General features: G+C 45.1%; 1 protein-coding gene across 1 annotated transcript; it reads left to right on the forward strand.

The window, feature by feature from the left end:
• The first annotated feature begins 4946 nt into the window (after positions 1 to 4946).
• B2M (beta-2-microglobulin) lies at positions 4947 to 14058 on the forward strand. The gene is made up of 4 exons (XM_066636384.1): positions 4947 to 5102; positions 9539 to 9817; positions 11635 to 11671; positions 13620 to 14058. Exons 1-3 carry the CDS (start codon positions 5033 to 5035, stop codon positions 11646 to 11648), a joined length of 363 nt encoding a protein of 120 aa, XP_066492481.1. The 5' UTR covers positions 4947 to 5032; the 3' UTR covers positions 11649 to 11671; positions 13620 to 14058.

The raw sequence follows: 14058 nt of genomic DNA on the forward strand, positions 1-14058 counted from the left end.
CTGGGGGCGGGGCAGGGCCTGCCGCTGCGACTTTTAAAAACATATTATTATTCGGGGTGGGGGCTGTAGGCGCGCGGCGCAAACCAGAGGCTGGGGCGCCTGGAAAGACCCCTCGCCCAGGCGTGTTGGCTTGAAAGCCAGCCAGCCCCACTGAGCGCAGGGGCACCTGCTTCTTGGGATGTGCGCAGAGGACTCACTATAGCCTTGTGCTGCCGCACTTACTTGGGAGTAAGCCCCCTTGACTATAATGGGACTTCCTTTTAGGTAGACACGCATAGGATTGGGCTCTCAGGCTACAATCCTGTCCATACGTACTTAGGCGTACGCTCCATTGACTGTAATGGGACTTCTTAGTAGACCACATAGGATTGGGCTCTGAGACTACAATCCTATCCTTACTTACCTGGGAGTAAGCCCCATTGCCTATAATGGAACTTACTTCTGAGTAGGCATGCATAAGCTTGGGCTCTTACTGGCAGAAACTTGCGCATGTCTACTCTGAAGTAAGTGCCACTGAATTCAGTGGGCCTTACTCTCTGGCCAGCATGTATAGCATTGCAGGCAGGCTGCAGTTCCCCTGCACATTTGCCCAACAGTAAATCCAGTTGATTTCAACAGGACTACTTTTTTTTGCAAGACATGCATAGGGTTGCAGTGTGTGGCTGGAATCCCATATGTATTTGCCTGAGAGGAAGCTGCGCTTCACACAATGGGGTTGACTTTGGGGCAAAAAATGATAGGATTGTGCTGTTAACTGTGGTCCAAAATTTAATGAAGAGGATTCTATGATGAGAACAGCCTAATCCTTGTTGGGTTTATACAAAAGCAAGTCCCATTAAGCCATTTCTGCCCAATGTTGCATATACGCAACAAGGATCAAATGTGTACACCTGTGAGCCAGGCAGAGATGGGTTGTGTTCAATAGAGCTTACTCCTAAATAAGTACAAATAGTTTAAACAAATTGAGGGCCTAATCCTATCCAACTTTCCTATGCTGATGCTATGTTCCCTTACCTAATAAATATGTCCTTACCTTGAAGAGATCTCAGTGACTGCCCCTCCACCACAGGATGCAGTGCAAATCCCACTGGCATGGCTGTGTCAGTGCTGGAAAGTTGGATAGGATTGGGCCTTAAAGCTGCAATTCCAAGCACTCTTATCAGGGATTACCAGTAAGCTTCATTGAATGTTGTATGGTTTACCTTCAAGCAAATATGGGTAGAATTGCAGTGATAGTCCTTTGCAGCCCCACAACACCGTTGTGTGCGTTTTTAATAATAGACATACAATGCAGGAGAATACATTGCAATGAATACATGCAGGAGATTGCAATACAATCTAGGAGAAGGAAAACTCTGATCCCAAACCTCCACTGCCTTGTGGCTATATCCAGTTGTGGAAAAGGCTTCAGGATTCAACCTTGAGGCAAAATCAGGAGCCGGAGTCCCTGAGGCAGTTCGTGGCTGAACACAGTCACGTTCTGGCAACTCCTGTGACGCCGCTGGAACCAACCGTATTGGCTTCTGCCTTTCCATTGGACCATTCCAGCAACGTGGAGAGGGGGGATTTGCTGCATGGGTAACAGCCTATCCTCCATACCTTCTTTACCCAGGCTTCGCGCACTGGAGAGGACACTCCAACTTCGCCATACAGCGTCGGCACAACACGGGAAGCAGCAGTTTACCGGTTATAAGTCTTTGCTCGATTGGCATAGAGCATGACGCCAGGGGCTGCTTCCGACGGTGGGAGAGATCATTGCATCTCATTGGGCAGCTACTGCTCGCCTTAAGCTGGGCAGTCCCCAGTCAGTAAGGTGCTGCCTCGCCACGGTCCGTTAACCTCACGGGGTGCGTGGGGTTTAGGGTGAAAACCGACAAGCGGATCGACAACTCTGCACCATGCAACAGAAAACAGAAAACTCCTGCCCTAAAGCTGGGCACCTGGAACGTTAGGACAATGACAGAACATACCAAGATCCAGGTCTACAGAGCTTGCGTCCTGAGTACACTTCTGTACTGTAGCGAGTCATGGACTCTCCGCTCACAACAGGAGAGGACAGGTAGACCAAAGCTGCAATACAAGGACATCTGCAAGAGGGATCTGAAGGCCTTAGGGATGGACCTCAACAAGTGGGAAACCCTGGCCTCTGAGCGGTCCGCTTGGAGGCAGGCTGTGCAGCATGGCCTTTCCCAGTTTGAAGAGACACTTTGCCAGCAGTCTGAGGCAAAGAGGCAAAGAAGGAAGGCCTATAGCCAGGGAGACAGACCAGGGACAGACTGCACTTGCTCCTGGTGTGGAAGGGATTGTCACTCCCGGATTGGCCTTTTCAGCCACACTAGACGCTGTTCCAGAACCACCTTTCAGAGCGCGATACCATAGTCTTTCGAGACTGAAGGTTGCCAATACCATATACAATGCAATACCAGCCATGGACACTTGGTGGTGTGTTTAGGTTTGCAGAATGGGGCTGTGAAGTAAGTGCACAAGTCTTTGCATGGCAGGGGTTTGAGTCTTCTGGGGGAATCACCCAGTGGGAAGGAACCGTTTGGGCAGGGGAGGGGCTGAGATGAGCCACAAAGGGAGCCTCAACAGCACTCAAATAATTTAGGAAGCTGGTAGCCTACTGCACAAAGACCCAGACTTGAATCCACCCAAGGGGCTTGCTGGTGATTGAGTTAAGAACATAAGAACATAAGAAGAGCCCCATTGGAACAGGCGAAGGGCCCATCTAGTCCAGCTTCCTGTCTCTCACAGTGGCCCACCAAATGCCCAAGGGAGCACACAAGACAACAGACACAACCTGCGTCCTGGTTAAGACAAAATGCCTTAAGTTTCTCTTCCTCACAACTGGTCCATGAGTTCCATTGCAATGTTTTTATTTTGCAGCTGGAGTTCTCTCTGCTTTGGCTGTTTCCTCTCCATAGGTGTCATTTTCAGAAAACAACCTTGTCAGAAAACTATCTGTTGTAGATGTACAGTCAACCTTCAGCCTGAGATTACATTCTTCAAAACTATTTAATCTAGACTAGGCCCACTGAAGCAAAAGAGCTTTCTCCACATTTCAATCAGACTAAATTCCTACCTAACTAAATCCAAGTGGTTTGTTTTGCTAATTCATAAATCTCACTCTTGGTCCTTGCTCTATGGAATTTCCTTTCTTGTGTCACCTGCTACAGGGATGCCAAGACTCTTTTTCCTTTGCTTTTAATGATTTATGCAAGGTGATGAGTTGCAGATGAGTTGCAAGGTGATTTGAGTTGCATCAGCAGCCGACTGCAGTAGGGAGCTAGGGGGTGGCAGATCTGGGGTGCCCTTCACCTTCAGTATGCCACAACCAGTGCCTCCCTCCATCCTGCTGCAGATGCAATCTGCACGGATCCACTTTCCATCATCAACCAAAACCAAGTGGAGAGTGGATCACACAGTAGGCAGAGGAGCCTCTCAGACCAAGGGAATATTCTGACAGAAGTAGGGGGAAGAGGGAATTTTCTTTAAAAAGGGAGTTTTCTCAGGAAACAATATCTAAGAAGCAGCCTGGTTTTGCCTGTATAAATATATAGTCATACTTCCTGTTTATCTGCATATTGGCTCCAAGATGTACACAGAATGAAGTCTAGTTCCAATGCACTAGGCACGCTCACGAGCTCTCTCTCTTCGTGCCTAAGCATTGCTCACTTAAGGGTACTAGGCTGATCCGAAAAATAGAGGCGTTTGTTTCCAGTGGGTAAGATAGGATTATACAGTGTTTCTCAAACTGTGTGTTGGGACCAGGGCCTCTGAGAGGAATTTTATCAGGGGGTACAAAGTTTCTTTTGGGCCCCTTTGCAAAGGGGGAGGGGTGAAACAGAACGGAGGAGGGAGGTGAATAGGGGCAGGGAGGGGTGAAACAGGTTGGGGGGAGGGTAGAGACAGCTGGAAAAGGCTTTGGAGCCCAGGTCTAGCAACCCATGTGGCATCAGTAGTGTCCCCAGCATCCCCAGTCGTGGTAGCGTCCCTAGCATCCCATGCGGGTGACAAGTCTGAGTAGATAGGACATCGTAAGATCTCAGGAAATTTCTGGGCCCTTTGGCTCCTGGGCCCCCCTTTAGACCCTGGGCCTGGGTACAAATTTACCCCCTATCCTAGGCCCTGGTTGGGACCCACTAGATGAGTCGTGAGCCAATTTCAGGTGGGTCCCCATTCATTTCAGTGTGTGTGTATACAATATGTAATATATATAATTGATACTACCACAGTACATGACTGCATTGAGGAAAAATGTTACAGATCTGTACTTTTAATAGGCTGCCATGTAAAAACAGTTCAGCAACTGCTTGGGAGAGTTATGAGCGTTCTTTAAATAAATTTTTAAATTTATGCTTATTGTAAACTTTTAATTTACTTACTTGATTGATTTAATTTGATTTGATTGTATGGGGTTGTTAAAAATTTTCCTGCTTGATGATATCCCTTCCAGCCATGACATGACTTCCAGGTTAATGTCATCACTTTTGGTGGGTCGAGACAGAATATCAGGCCCCGGTGCTAAAACGTTTGGGAACTACTGCGCTAGATTTCTGGCTGCTTTTAGTTCTGACACACTGTATAGTGCCCCCCTGCCTGACAGCTCAAACCTGTGCATGCCTACTCAAAAATAAGTCTCATTGTCTTTAGTGGGGCTTACGCTCAGGAAAGTGTGCCTAGGACTGCAGCCTGACTTTCCTGCTTCAAGTCCAGGCTCACTCACACAATGACCCGCCCTACTGCAGGCAGCCCAAGCGCAGGTCGCCTGATTTCGGGGAACTGAGAGCCTTTACTGCAAAGGGAAACTGAAAGCAAGCTCCAAAGATATTGCGTGATGCGCATTGGCTGGAAAACCCCGTCTGCTTCTTCCAGCAACTTGCGATGAGAGGTCTGCTCTGCAACGAGTGACGTAAGAGCCTTGAATTATTGCAGTTGGCCAAGGGAAGCTTCACTTTAGGTGTGGACCTCCCGTCGGGGTGCAGAAGCGCGTAGAAGTTCGTGGTGGAGACACAGCTGCGGAGTTGGGACGATGGAGAAAGCGCTTCTTTGGTCCTTGCTGGGGCTGGTGCTCTGCATTGGATCCTTAAATGCCGAAAAAAGTAAGTCTTGACTGCATCCCGAGGGATTGCAGCCCTTTCCCTCTTTTTCTAGGTTGTCTGAAGCGTGGTTCGTGCTGCAGGATCTGTGTTAAGGGGTGGTGCATTCTCAAGATCGGTGTACACGGGTCATGTGTGCCCAGAAAGTTATCTGTAAGAGGGAAGGGGGGCATTCAGTGATCAATGCCCTCCTTCCCTCTTCCCAGGACAGGAGATGCACAGGTAAGGAATTCCTTTTTCTCTGCAAGTGGGAAGGGGTGCACTGATCACTGAATGCCCCCCTTTCCAGAACAGGAGATGCACAGGTAAGGAATTCCTTTTTCTTTCTTCCAGGGCAAAGTTCTGTGACTTTTTGAAAGTGTTTACATACCTACCTACCCACTCCCCCCTTCTCCCCAAAGGGACCCAGGGTGGCTTACAACAAGTTAAAAGCAGATTAAAACATAATATTAAAAAGCAGATAAAAGCATTAACATATTAACAGATATCATAAAAACAGTAATCAGATAAAAAAATCTGGTAAAAGGAGCATAGAGCAGCAGATTGTTTGCAACAATGTAAGTGTGGGTGTCCCCACCCTGAAAACTGGGTTTGTAAGAGAGGATATGGGCCAAACTAGATGTCACTTACAACTAGGGTTACTAGATCCAAAAGGGGACAGAGTGCCTTTACCTTTAGTCAGGATATAGAAGAGGGAATTTTGGCAGCTGCAGCTTTCTAAACCCTTCCATGTTGAGCTGCAGCTGCTAAAACTCCCTCTTCTATACCTTGGTTAAAGAAGAGGCACTCTGACCCGACCCTCCCCCATCTGATAGCACTACTTAAGCCATTTCTGCCCAACGTTGCATATACTGTTGGCAAAGTGTCTCTTCAAACTGGGAAAGGCCATGCTGCACAGCCTGCCTCCAAGCGGGCCGCTCAGAGGCCAGGGTTTCCCACTTGTTGAGGTCCATCCCTAAGGCCTTCAGATCCCTCTTGCAGATGTCCTTGTATCGCAGCTGTGGTCTACCTGTAGGGCGCTTTCCTTGCACGAGTTCTCCATAGAGGAGATCCTTTGGGATCCGGCCATCATCCATTCTCGCGACATGACCAAGCCACAGCAGAGATAAAATGTGTACACCTGTGAGCTGGGCAAAAATAGGTTAAAACTGCCTCTTGGGAATCCTGGCACATTTAATTTAAATAAAAACAAGGGGGTATCCAGATCATGGAATGGGATTAACAGCTTTCTTTTTGTGGTGGATTTTAACAGACATTCACTCGTTACTATGCTGCTTTGGTTTTCCTGCACTGGTGCAGCTGCAATGCAGCCTCAAAGTAAGGGTACAAATGTCCCCATACCTTGTGGAGGCCTCTGGGACTGCCCCCCAAGGGCAAGATACAATGCACGCCCCATTAGCATGGCTTCATTGGCCCTGGAAAATTGGATAGGATTGGGTCCTGAGTCAGGAAAATAGAAGGACAAGTGACGATCAATCCTGGAAGATTTGCAAGGGAAAGCTCCCCCTTTTCCTACCACTGTTTCAGAGAGGAAGGGAGGGTCTGACCTGCTCCCTCCCCTGAAGGGCCTTGGGGTGGGAATTCATCTTACAATAGCCCACTGAAAAAGTGTGGACCACTTGCCAAACCCTTGGAAGGAGGAAAGTGAGGGGGGTCATTTTGATCCTTTGTCCCAATATTTTCCTGTCGCTGTAGGGACTCTTCTCTAAACTTGCCCTTATCATATTCAGGATCTCCAAGTATTGGCATGTAGGGGCCCCACTTATAATGTGCAAGAACTGGAACTGTTGCAGGGGTAATGATGAGCAACATTAAGCGGAGATTCACAGATATATCTGGAAGATACTTTAGATTAGGAAAATGCAGGGTGTGGGGGAGTAGAGCTGGGACCAGATTTAAGCCAGTTGGACCAATTGCTCTCAATTCGTTCCTGCGCCTAAGGGGCCCCTACGCTAGGTAATCTACTCTAGCCTTGTATGCAATTTTATATTAAAATGTGCTTAGATGGATTTGGTCCATTAACTTGCATGCACTATTAACTCTTCCATTCTACCATAGAAATATAAATAAAATTTCCTATAGATTTTGTATCTCTACAAGATTCTACAGACCTTGGCTGTGAATTTGGGCCCCAGCAAAAAATTGTTTCCATTTAGGCCCCACCGCTCCTAAGGCCATCCCTCAGTGTTCTTATCAAACTATGAACCCTCCATGGCTGCTCTTAAGTAAAATTGAAAGTGTTGTTTTCACCCTGCATTTTGAGTAGTTTGGTTCACAGTGAGTAACATCTGAAGATCATGACTGGGTCTGCTCCAGAATGTGACCTTCCACATGACTTTCTGAAATTGGCTGTTGAAGCTATAGACTAAAAGCTAAAGTTTTCTTCTACTTGAAGTGGCAAAGGAAAGAGGATGCTTAACCCTTTGGCTACCAGCTGTTTTCTCTACACAGAATCACACCCACAAATGTCCAGTTGCCCATTTATTTATTTAATGAATTTATACCCCACCTTTCCTTGCCAAAGCAAATGCCCGCGGCAGCTGACAAAATGTTTGTAAAATTCAATTTAAAAAAACAATAAAACTCTCAACTAGTACTGGACTCCATGGGAGCTGGTGTTAAAGGCTCCATCCGTTCTGTGCACCTCTTCTTTCCTCTCTCTCTTGGCATTCAGGCCTCAAGCTGACTCTGGACAGGTGGGGGAGGGATGGCACCAACAGTCCAATAATAACTTACCCTAATAAAAATATAAATACAGGAGCAGTGGTTCCCAAACTGGTGAATCACAACCCACCAGGGGAACTGGAAAAAGGCCCTTCGGGGAATGGCTGAGAAATTGGCAGCATCGCAATCATGTTGTTGCCAGCCAGGGAAGTGGGGTTTTGCTTTTTTTTTTTCCACTTACCTAGGGGTCATTATGGCTCTCCAGAGAATCTTGTGACCCCCTTCTTCAGTCCTTCCCAAGGTTTGGAAATGTTGTGAAAAGGAAAAAAAAACAAAATTCATTCTGATTTTCGTCCCTAAACCGGATGTGAGTTTTTTTTTTTTCATTTTTACAACATTTCTAAGCCTCAGGGAGGGCTGCAGAGGAGGTCCCAAGCTCCCCAGATTCTCTAGAGAGCCATAGTGACCCCCCAGGTAAGTTAAATAAAACCCTACCCAGCAGCATCGCGATCATGGCGATCGCGTTGCCCCACTCCTGCCCACACAAAGACTTAAAGGGTTCCCAAAGTCCAAGTAGGACTAATTCCCAAAGTCCAAGTAGGACTTTGGGAACCACTGTACAAGAACAATTATACATGTGGAATGCAGTGGGGTGAAATGTGTGGTTAAAAAAATAAAAAAAACTAGCTGTTGCAATTTGTGTGTAATGTGCAGTTTGCCCCTACTGGCTTAATTCCAGGGACTTGCTAGCTAATTGCCGTCCTCCAATCAGTTTTATTGCCATAGCAGCTATGAATGGCTAGAGTGAAACTGAATTTTGATCATGGGGTATAGATCAAGGACTGCTTACACTTTCTTTTTCATTTCCGCTTGGTGCATTGAGGACCCTTGTTCACTGGGGTGTAGGAACCGGCTGGGTTCAGGGACTGGCTGAGTATCCACACCCAATAGAGAACCCATCTGTCCAGGCTAACTCCTGAACGCTTGTTACTGGTGGCTGTGGTAGCTCCATTGCACCATCAGAGGACAATCAACCTCATATCCTCCTACATGGGGCCCACTCACTGCATTTCATATAGCCGAGAGAAGGCTGGTTTCATATCACTAGCTGTACTCAGATCCCTCATATATTCACAACAGATGAAAAACAGGCTCTCCTACCTCCAGCCATGTCCAGGCCCAATTCATGGTGCTGGTTTTAAAATTTATGGCCTTTAATGGCTTGGTACCTGAGTATCTGAACACCTGCGTTCTCCCATATGGTTCAGCTCTTTCCCTAAGATCCTCAGAGAGGGTCATCTTTGTGTGCCCCCCTTGATGGAAGCAAGGGGCCAGCAGTAAGAAGTGGTGGTGGCCCACCTTCTCAGTGGTGGCCCCTCTCAAATATGGAATTCTGAGTAAATTATGATCAGCCCCCTCTTGGACACCTTCCAACAGGTCTGATGACTTCTTAAAAATTTCAAATGGCTTCTGATGAGAGATTTGATGGGTGGATAGCAAGAGGGGTCTGCTGGATCTTTCACTGTTAATATCTGTTTTTTATTTTTTGCTGCTGTTTTTTAGGTTTGTATCTATGCTGCTGTGATTTTAGTATGTGTTTTTTTTTTACATATGTGTGTCTCATGTTGTAAACCACCTTGAGCATCAGGTTTTGTTACCTGAGCAAACACAGTATATAAATTTGCAAATAAATAAGTAGTGTATTCCTTAGCAGACAGCTATTTGGGCAGTAGTAACCTGCATTGCTAATACTTGCTGCTTTCCAATTCCTGCAGAATCTCCTCGTGTGCAGGTATATTCCCGCCATCCTGCAGAGAAGGGAAAGGAAAACACCCTGAACTGCTACGTGGACCAGTTTCATCCTCCTAAAATTAACATCACTCTTGAGAAGAACGGCCAGCGACTTGAAAACATGCAAACGTCTGACCTTTCTTTTGCTGATGATTGGACCTTCCAGCTTCTGGTTCATGCCCCTATCACTCCTGATGGGAATGATGAATATGCTTGTAGAGTGGAACACATCACTCTGGATAAGCCCAAGGTTGTTAAATGGGGTGAGTGTTTTGCAGCTTCAAACCTGTTGTCTTTTTTCCATTACCTTTTCTTCTTCTCTAGAGACTTGAAAAATGAGAAACTAGTTGTGACCCTAAACATCTAAGCCAGTGGCTCCTAAACTTTTTCTGCTGGCAGCTCCCTTGATCTACTGGGCCATTGACATGGCTCTCCATTATGGTTACAATCCTATACATTGTATAGGGCAGCAGATTTTTTGCAAGGATTCTGCGGTACCCCTGACTGGTTTCCATGACTCCCCAGGGAGCCATGACTCACAGTTTGGGAACAACTGGCCTAAGCAAAGCTGCTGTTTTTTTGTTGTTTGTTTTGTTTAAGTGAATAGTGCAAGGACAAAGGTGAAATTGTCCAAAACTGTGATGAGGCAGTAGGGGGGTTTTAGCATTTTTACCTCTGCCACAGTTTCAGTCCCGATTGTACCCTCATACTTGCTGTGCTTAATGGAACAAAACTCTACCCCCCCAACATGGTTTCAGGTCATTTCATCACCACACCTCCCTTGCATGCTATTTACTTATAGAAAACAAAAAATGGAAACTTTTCTTACTTGTTTAGGGTCATGTCTAATTTGACCCTGAGTTGTGTTTTTTCTGGAGTGGCTCCATTCCAGGGGTGTCCAATGTTTTTCGCTGGAGGGCCACATCATCTCTCTGATGCTGTGTCAGGGGCCGGGGGAGGGGGGGGAGAATTAATTTTCATTTAAAATTTGAATAAATTTACATAGATTGACATAAATGAATATATTAAAGATGAACTTATATGATTGAATGAAGGTCTTGCAATAGCTCAAGGCCTATAAAAGGCCTTGCACAAAGCAAGGCCGGCCTTTCCTTTGCTGCCGCTACTGCATCACAGACATGAAAGAACAAGCAGTGGAGGGAGCCCTCATCCCACAGCTCACGCAAGAGGTCAAACAGTTGCCCTCACGCTGAGAGCAGTTGCGTCTGGCCAGTGTGGGCTCCAACAAATCTCCAGAGGGCCAGAGGCTCATTGGAGGCTGGGGGCTCCCTGAGGGCTGCATTGAGAGGCCTTGAGGGCCGCAAGTGGCCCCAGGGCCAGGGTTTATGCACCCCTGCTCCATACTAATGAGCACATTTTGACTGGTGCTTGGCCACCAAGAGTTGTTTTTTTCTTTAAAAGGACTAGCAGAATAAAGTAGTGTTCTGGCCAGGCACTTCCATGACTTCAAAGGGACTGCATTGTACTCAAAGCATACGTGAAAAAGCATCATGGTGAATTTTCACAATTACCTTGTTTTACAGTGTATCTGAGAACTTCTTAGCCAATACATTAGGATACATCCCATCCAACATACAGTTAAACACACGCAGGGCCCAGTGCTGTGCATATGTGCTCAGAAGTAAGTCCCATTGTGTTCAATATGGCTTACTCTCAGGAAAGTATGTATCGGATTGAGTCATGGTTACCATTGGGACTGATTGCAACAACTCAGTTATACATATTGATAGCCTGTATAGTACTCCTGTTTCTGCTAAAACCAGTGTCACTTGAGTATCTTAATGCTAAATCTTTTGTACTTTTTCCCTTGAATGCTGTACATGTCATGTGACATACATGCTACCAGAAAGCTATGCAGCTGCTGTTTGTTGTTAAAGAAAGGCTGTTAAGGAAATTTCTTAGCTGCTGGAACAAGAGCTCTTTGCCAGAGCAGGAGTCAATGGCCATAGTCTTGCAGCAAGCTTTGTGGAATCTGTTGGCATTTAACTGTAGTTTTATTACAACGTGTTGAAGAGATTAATATTTTGAGGGACACTGATGTTGTTGTTTGCTCCTACAGATCAGGCATATTAATCAGATCTTCTTAAGCAAATAAGGTAAGGTGTGCCTATTTCATTAAAGCTGTACTTAGATTTATTCTACTATTAAGATTTTTATTCTGCCTTTCTCTTAATGAAGAAAACCATAGTGTTTAACAAAGAATGAAGTTAATTTTGCATTGGCCCAACCCTAAGCAAAGGGCGAAGATAGATGTGCTGTAAAGACAGAACTTGCATTTCTTTCCAGCTTTGTGGAGTTCTCCACCATCATAGCTTTGTCCTGAATTATATAATCTGTTTTGGTAGTGGTTTTGAATGAGGAGGCGACAGTGTAGCTTAATGATAGAGCAACTTACAGAGCATCCCATGTTATCCACAGGGGTTCCATTCCAGGCCTTCCCCCCAATGGATAATGAAATCTGCAAGTCTCAGGAAGCTTTCTAATCCTTCGGAGACAATGGCAGCTGTGATCCCATTGCCATTGGAGGATGTTCTGAGGCGCTGTAAAATCTTTTATAGATGGTACCTACCTCCAGATAGACTTGCAAAAATGTATCCTGGTATATGTAATAAATGCTGGAAATTCCCATTATAGATATGTGGATTAAGAAATTATATGAGATTATTGAAATGGATGTCTTAACTGAAAGATTGAAGGATGGTAAGATAGAAACAATACAGCAATTATGGAATCCGTTTTACAGATGGATAGATAAATGATTAAGAGTCAATTAAGTAAAATCAAAATTGACAAAAGTAAACATATTAATGTTTATGACAATTATAGACAAGATTAGATTGAATTTTTGTTAAATTGGTACTGACATTATAGAATGGAGGAAAGCAGTAATTAATTTTTTGATGGTGATTTAAAATGGTAATAACTACAGTTCTGTGAATTCCTAATGTTTTTCCCCTTTGTATTACCTTCAACCCATGTATATTTGGTTCCTGTACCCATATCTTTATTCAATAAATTAAAAAAAAAAAATCACAATTTTCCCTAAAAACTGGAAGTGACATTTTAAGGCCTCCTAATGGCCATAGAAGGCGTTCCGAGGCCTATGGAGGCTGTGTATATCCTCCACAGACCTCAGAACATCCTCCAGTGGTGACCAATCGCCTCTGGAGGGTCCCTGTAGGACGATCCCCATGAGTTCAGATAGTAAAATCCATTTGTTATGATAGGGGCCCACTGTACTTTGCATTTGAAAATGCCAAGTTCAGTCTCAGCATTCATAGGCAGGGCTGGGAAAGATCCCTGTTGGAAACCCTGGGGAGCTACCACCTGTTGATGTAGTAGACAATGCTGAGCTACATGGACCTGTAGCTTGGCTAAGGAGAAGGCAGTTGTATATAATCCCTTAGATCAGTGTTTCCTAAATTACAGATTGCGGCCAACCAGTGGGTCATGGCCTGATTGTTGGCGGACCATGAAACTGACAAGCTGATAGCTGACAAGGAAACTGTATTGAGCCCCATAGAATGTCAGACTGAGCTGCATGTGCCTGTCCCATGTGAGTAAGATAACTATGACTCGGTCCATTTTGAAGGGCAGGCTGAGAGGAACAAAATGCCGCCGGAATGGTCCCAGTTCAATGAATGCAGGTCCCAAAAACACTCAAAAAGAAATCCCCCCTCCAAGATGACAAGGAAAATGGATTGAGCCCTGTGGAAAGTGAAACTGAGCCACACGTATGCATTTACTTGTGCAAATGCAAGTGTGCCTCTGTGTATTGAAGGCCAGGCAAAGGGGAACACAATGGTACCAATCCGATGAATGTGGAGCTCAACAGATGCTCCAGAAGGCAGTCTCTGCATAGTAAAAACACATTTGAGCAGCTGCTGAGGTGAAACTTTTTTTTTTTTTTTTGGTCTTGCAAAGTTAGGTGGGTCCTAGGTGAGTGTTATTTTAAAAAATGGATCTCCGTGCTATACTATGGAAGCCACTACTTTCGAAAGCGTGGATAAGAATCAATTAACATAATGGTTTTCCTTTCTCCAGGTTTGAAGAACTTTTTTTCAAGATGATGCTTATGTATCCTTCCTGTGCTGTTCCTGCAAACAACTGATGACACATCAAAGAGGGCAGATTCTACGATATGTTGAACCAAGGAGGTGTGCCAAGAGTAAAAATTTGAGGTGTATGAATATGTAACTTGCTTCTCTACCTGTCTACCATAGGCAAAAATTTGAGGATAACTGAAAATTTGCCTATGGGAGCATTTGTTATCAGAGATTCAGAGCTAGCATTTTTGGCATGATGTAATCTTTTGTTGAGTTTGCTTTCAATGCACAAATCTCCTGGAATTTCGCTGTTTTCTACACAGCAAAAGATGTATGTACTTTGCCTACCTTACGCTGGCTATAAATCACATTCTCAGTTGGCACATATAAAATCTAATTTGTAATGTTATAGTCTTCTAATAAACAACTTTTAAACA

Source organism: Tiliqua scincoides, chromosome 8 (genome assembly GCF_035046505.1).
Source record: "Tiliqua scincoides isolate rTilSci1 chromosome 8, rTilSci1.hap2, whole genome shotgun sequence".
Lineage (NCBI taxonomy): Eukaryota > Metazoa > Chordata > Lepidosauria > Squamata > Scincidae > Tiliqua > Tiliqua scincoides.

Bases quoted from the DNA above. Each gene is read 5' to 3' on its own strand.
- B2M (XM_066636384.1), top strand. From the start codon at position 5,033: ATGGAGAAAGCGCTTCTTTGGTCCTTGCTGGGGCTGGTGCTCTGCATT. The intron at 5,103-9,538 runs GTAAGTCTTGAC...CAATTCCTGCAG, and splicing joins ATCCTTAAATGCCGAAAAAA to AATCTCCTCGTGTGCAGGTA.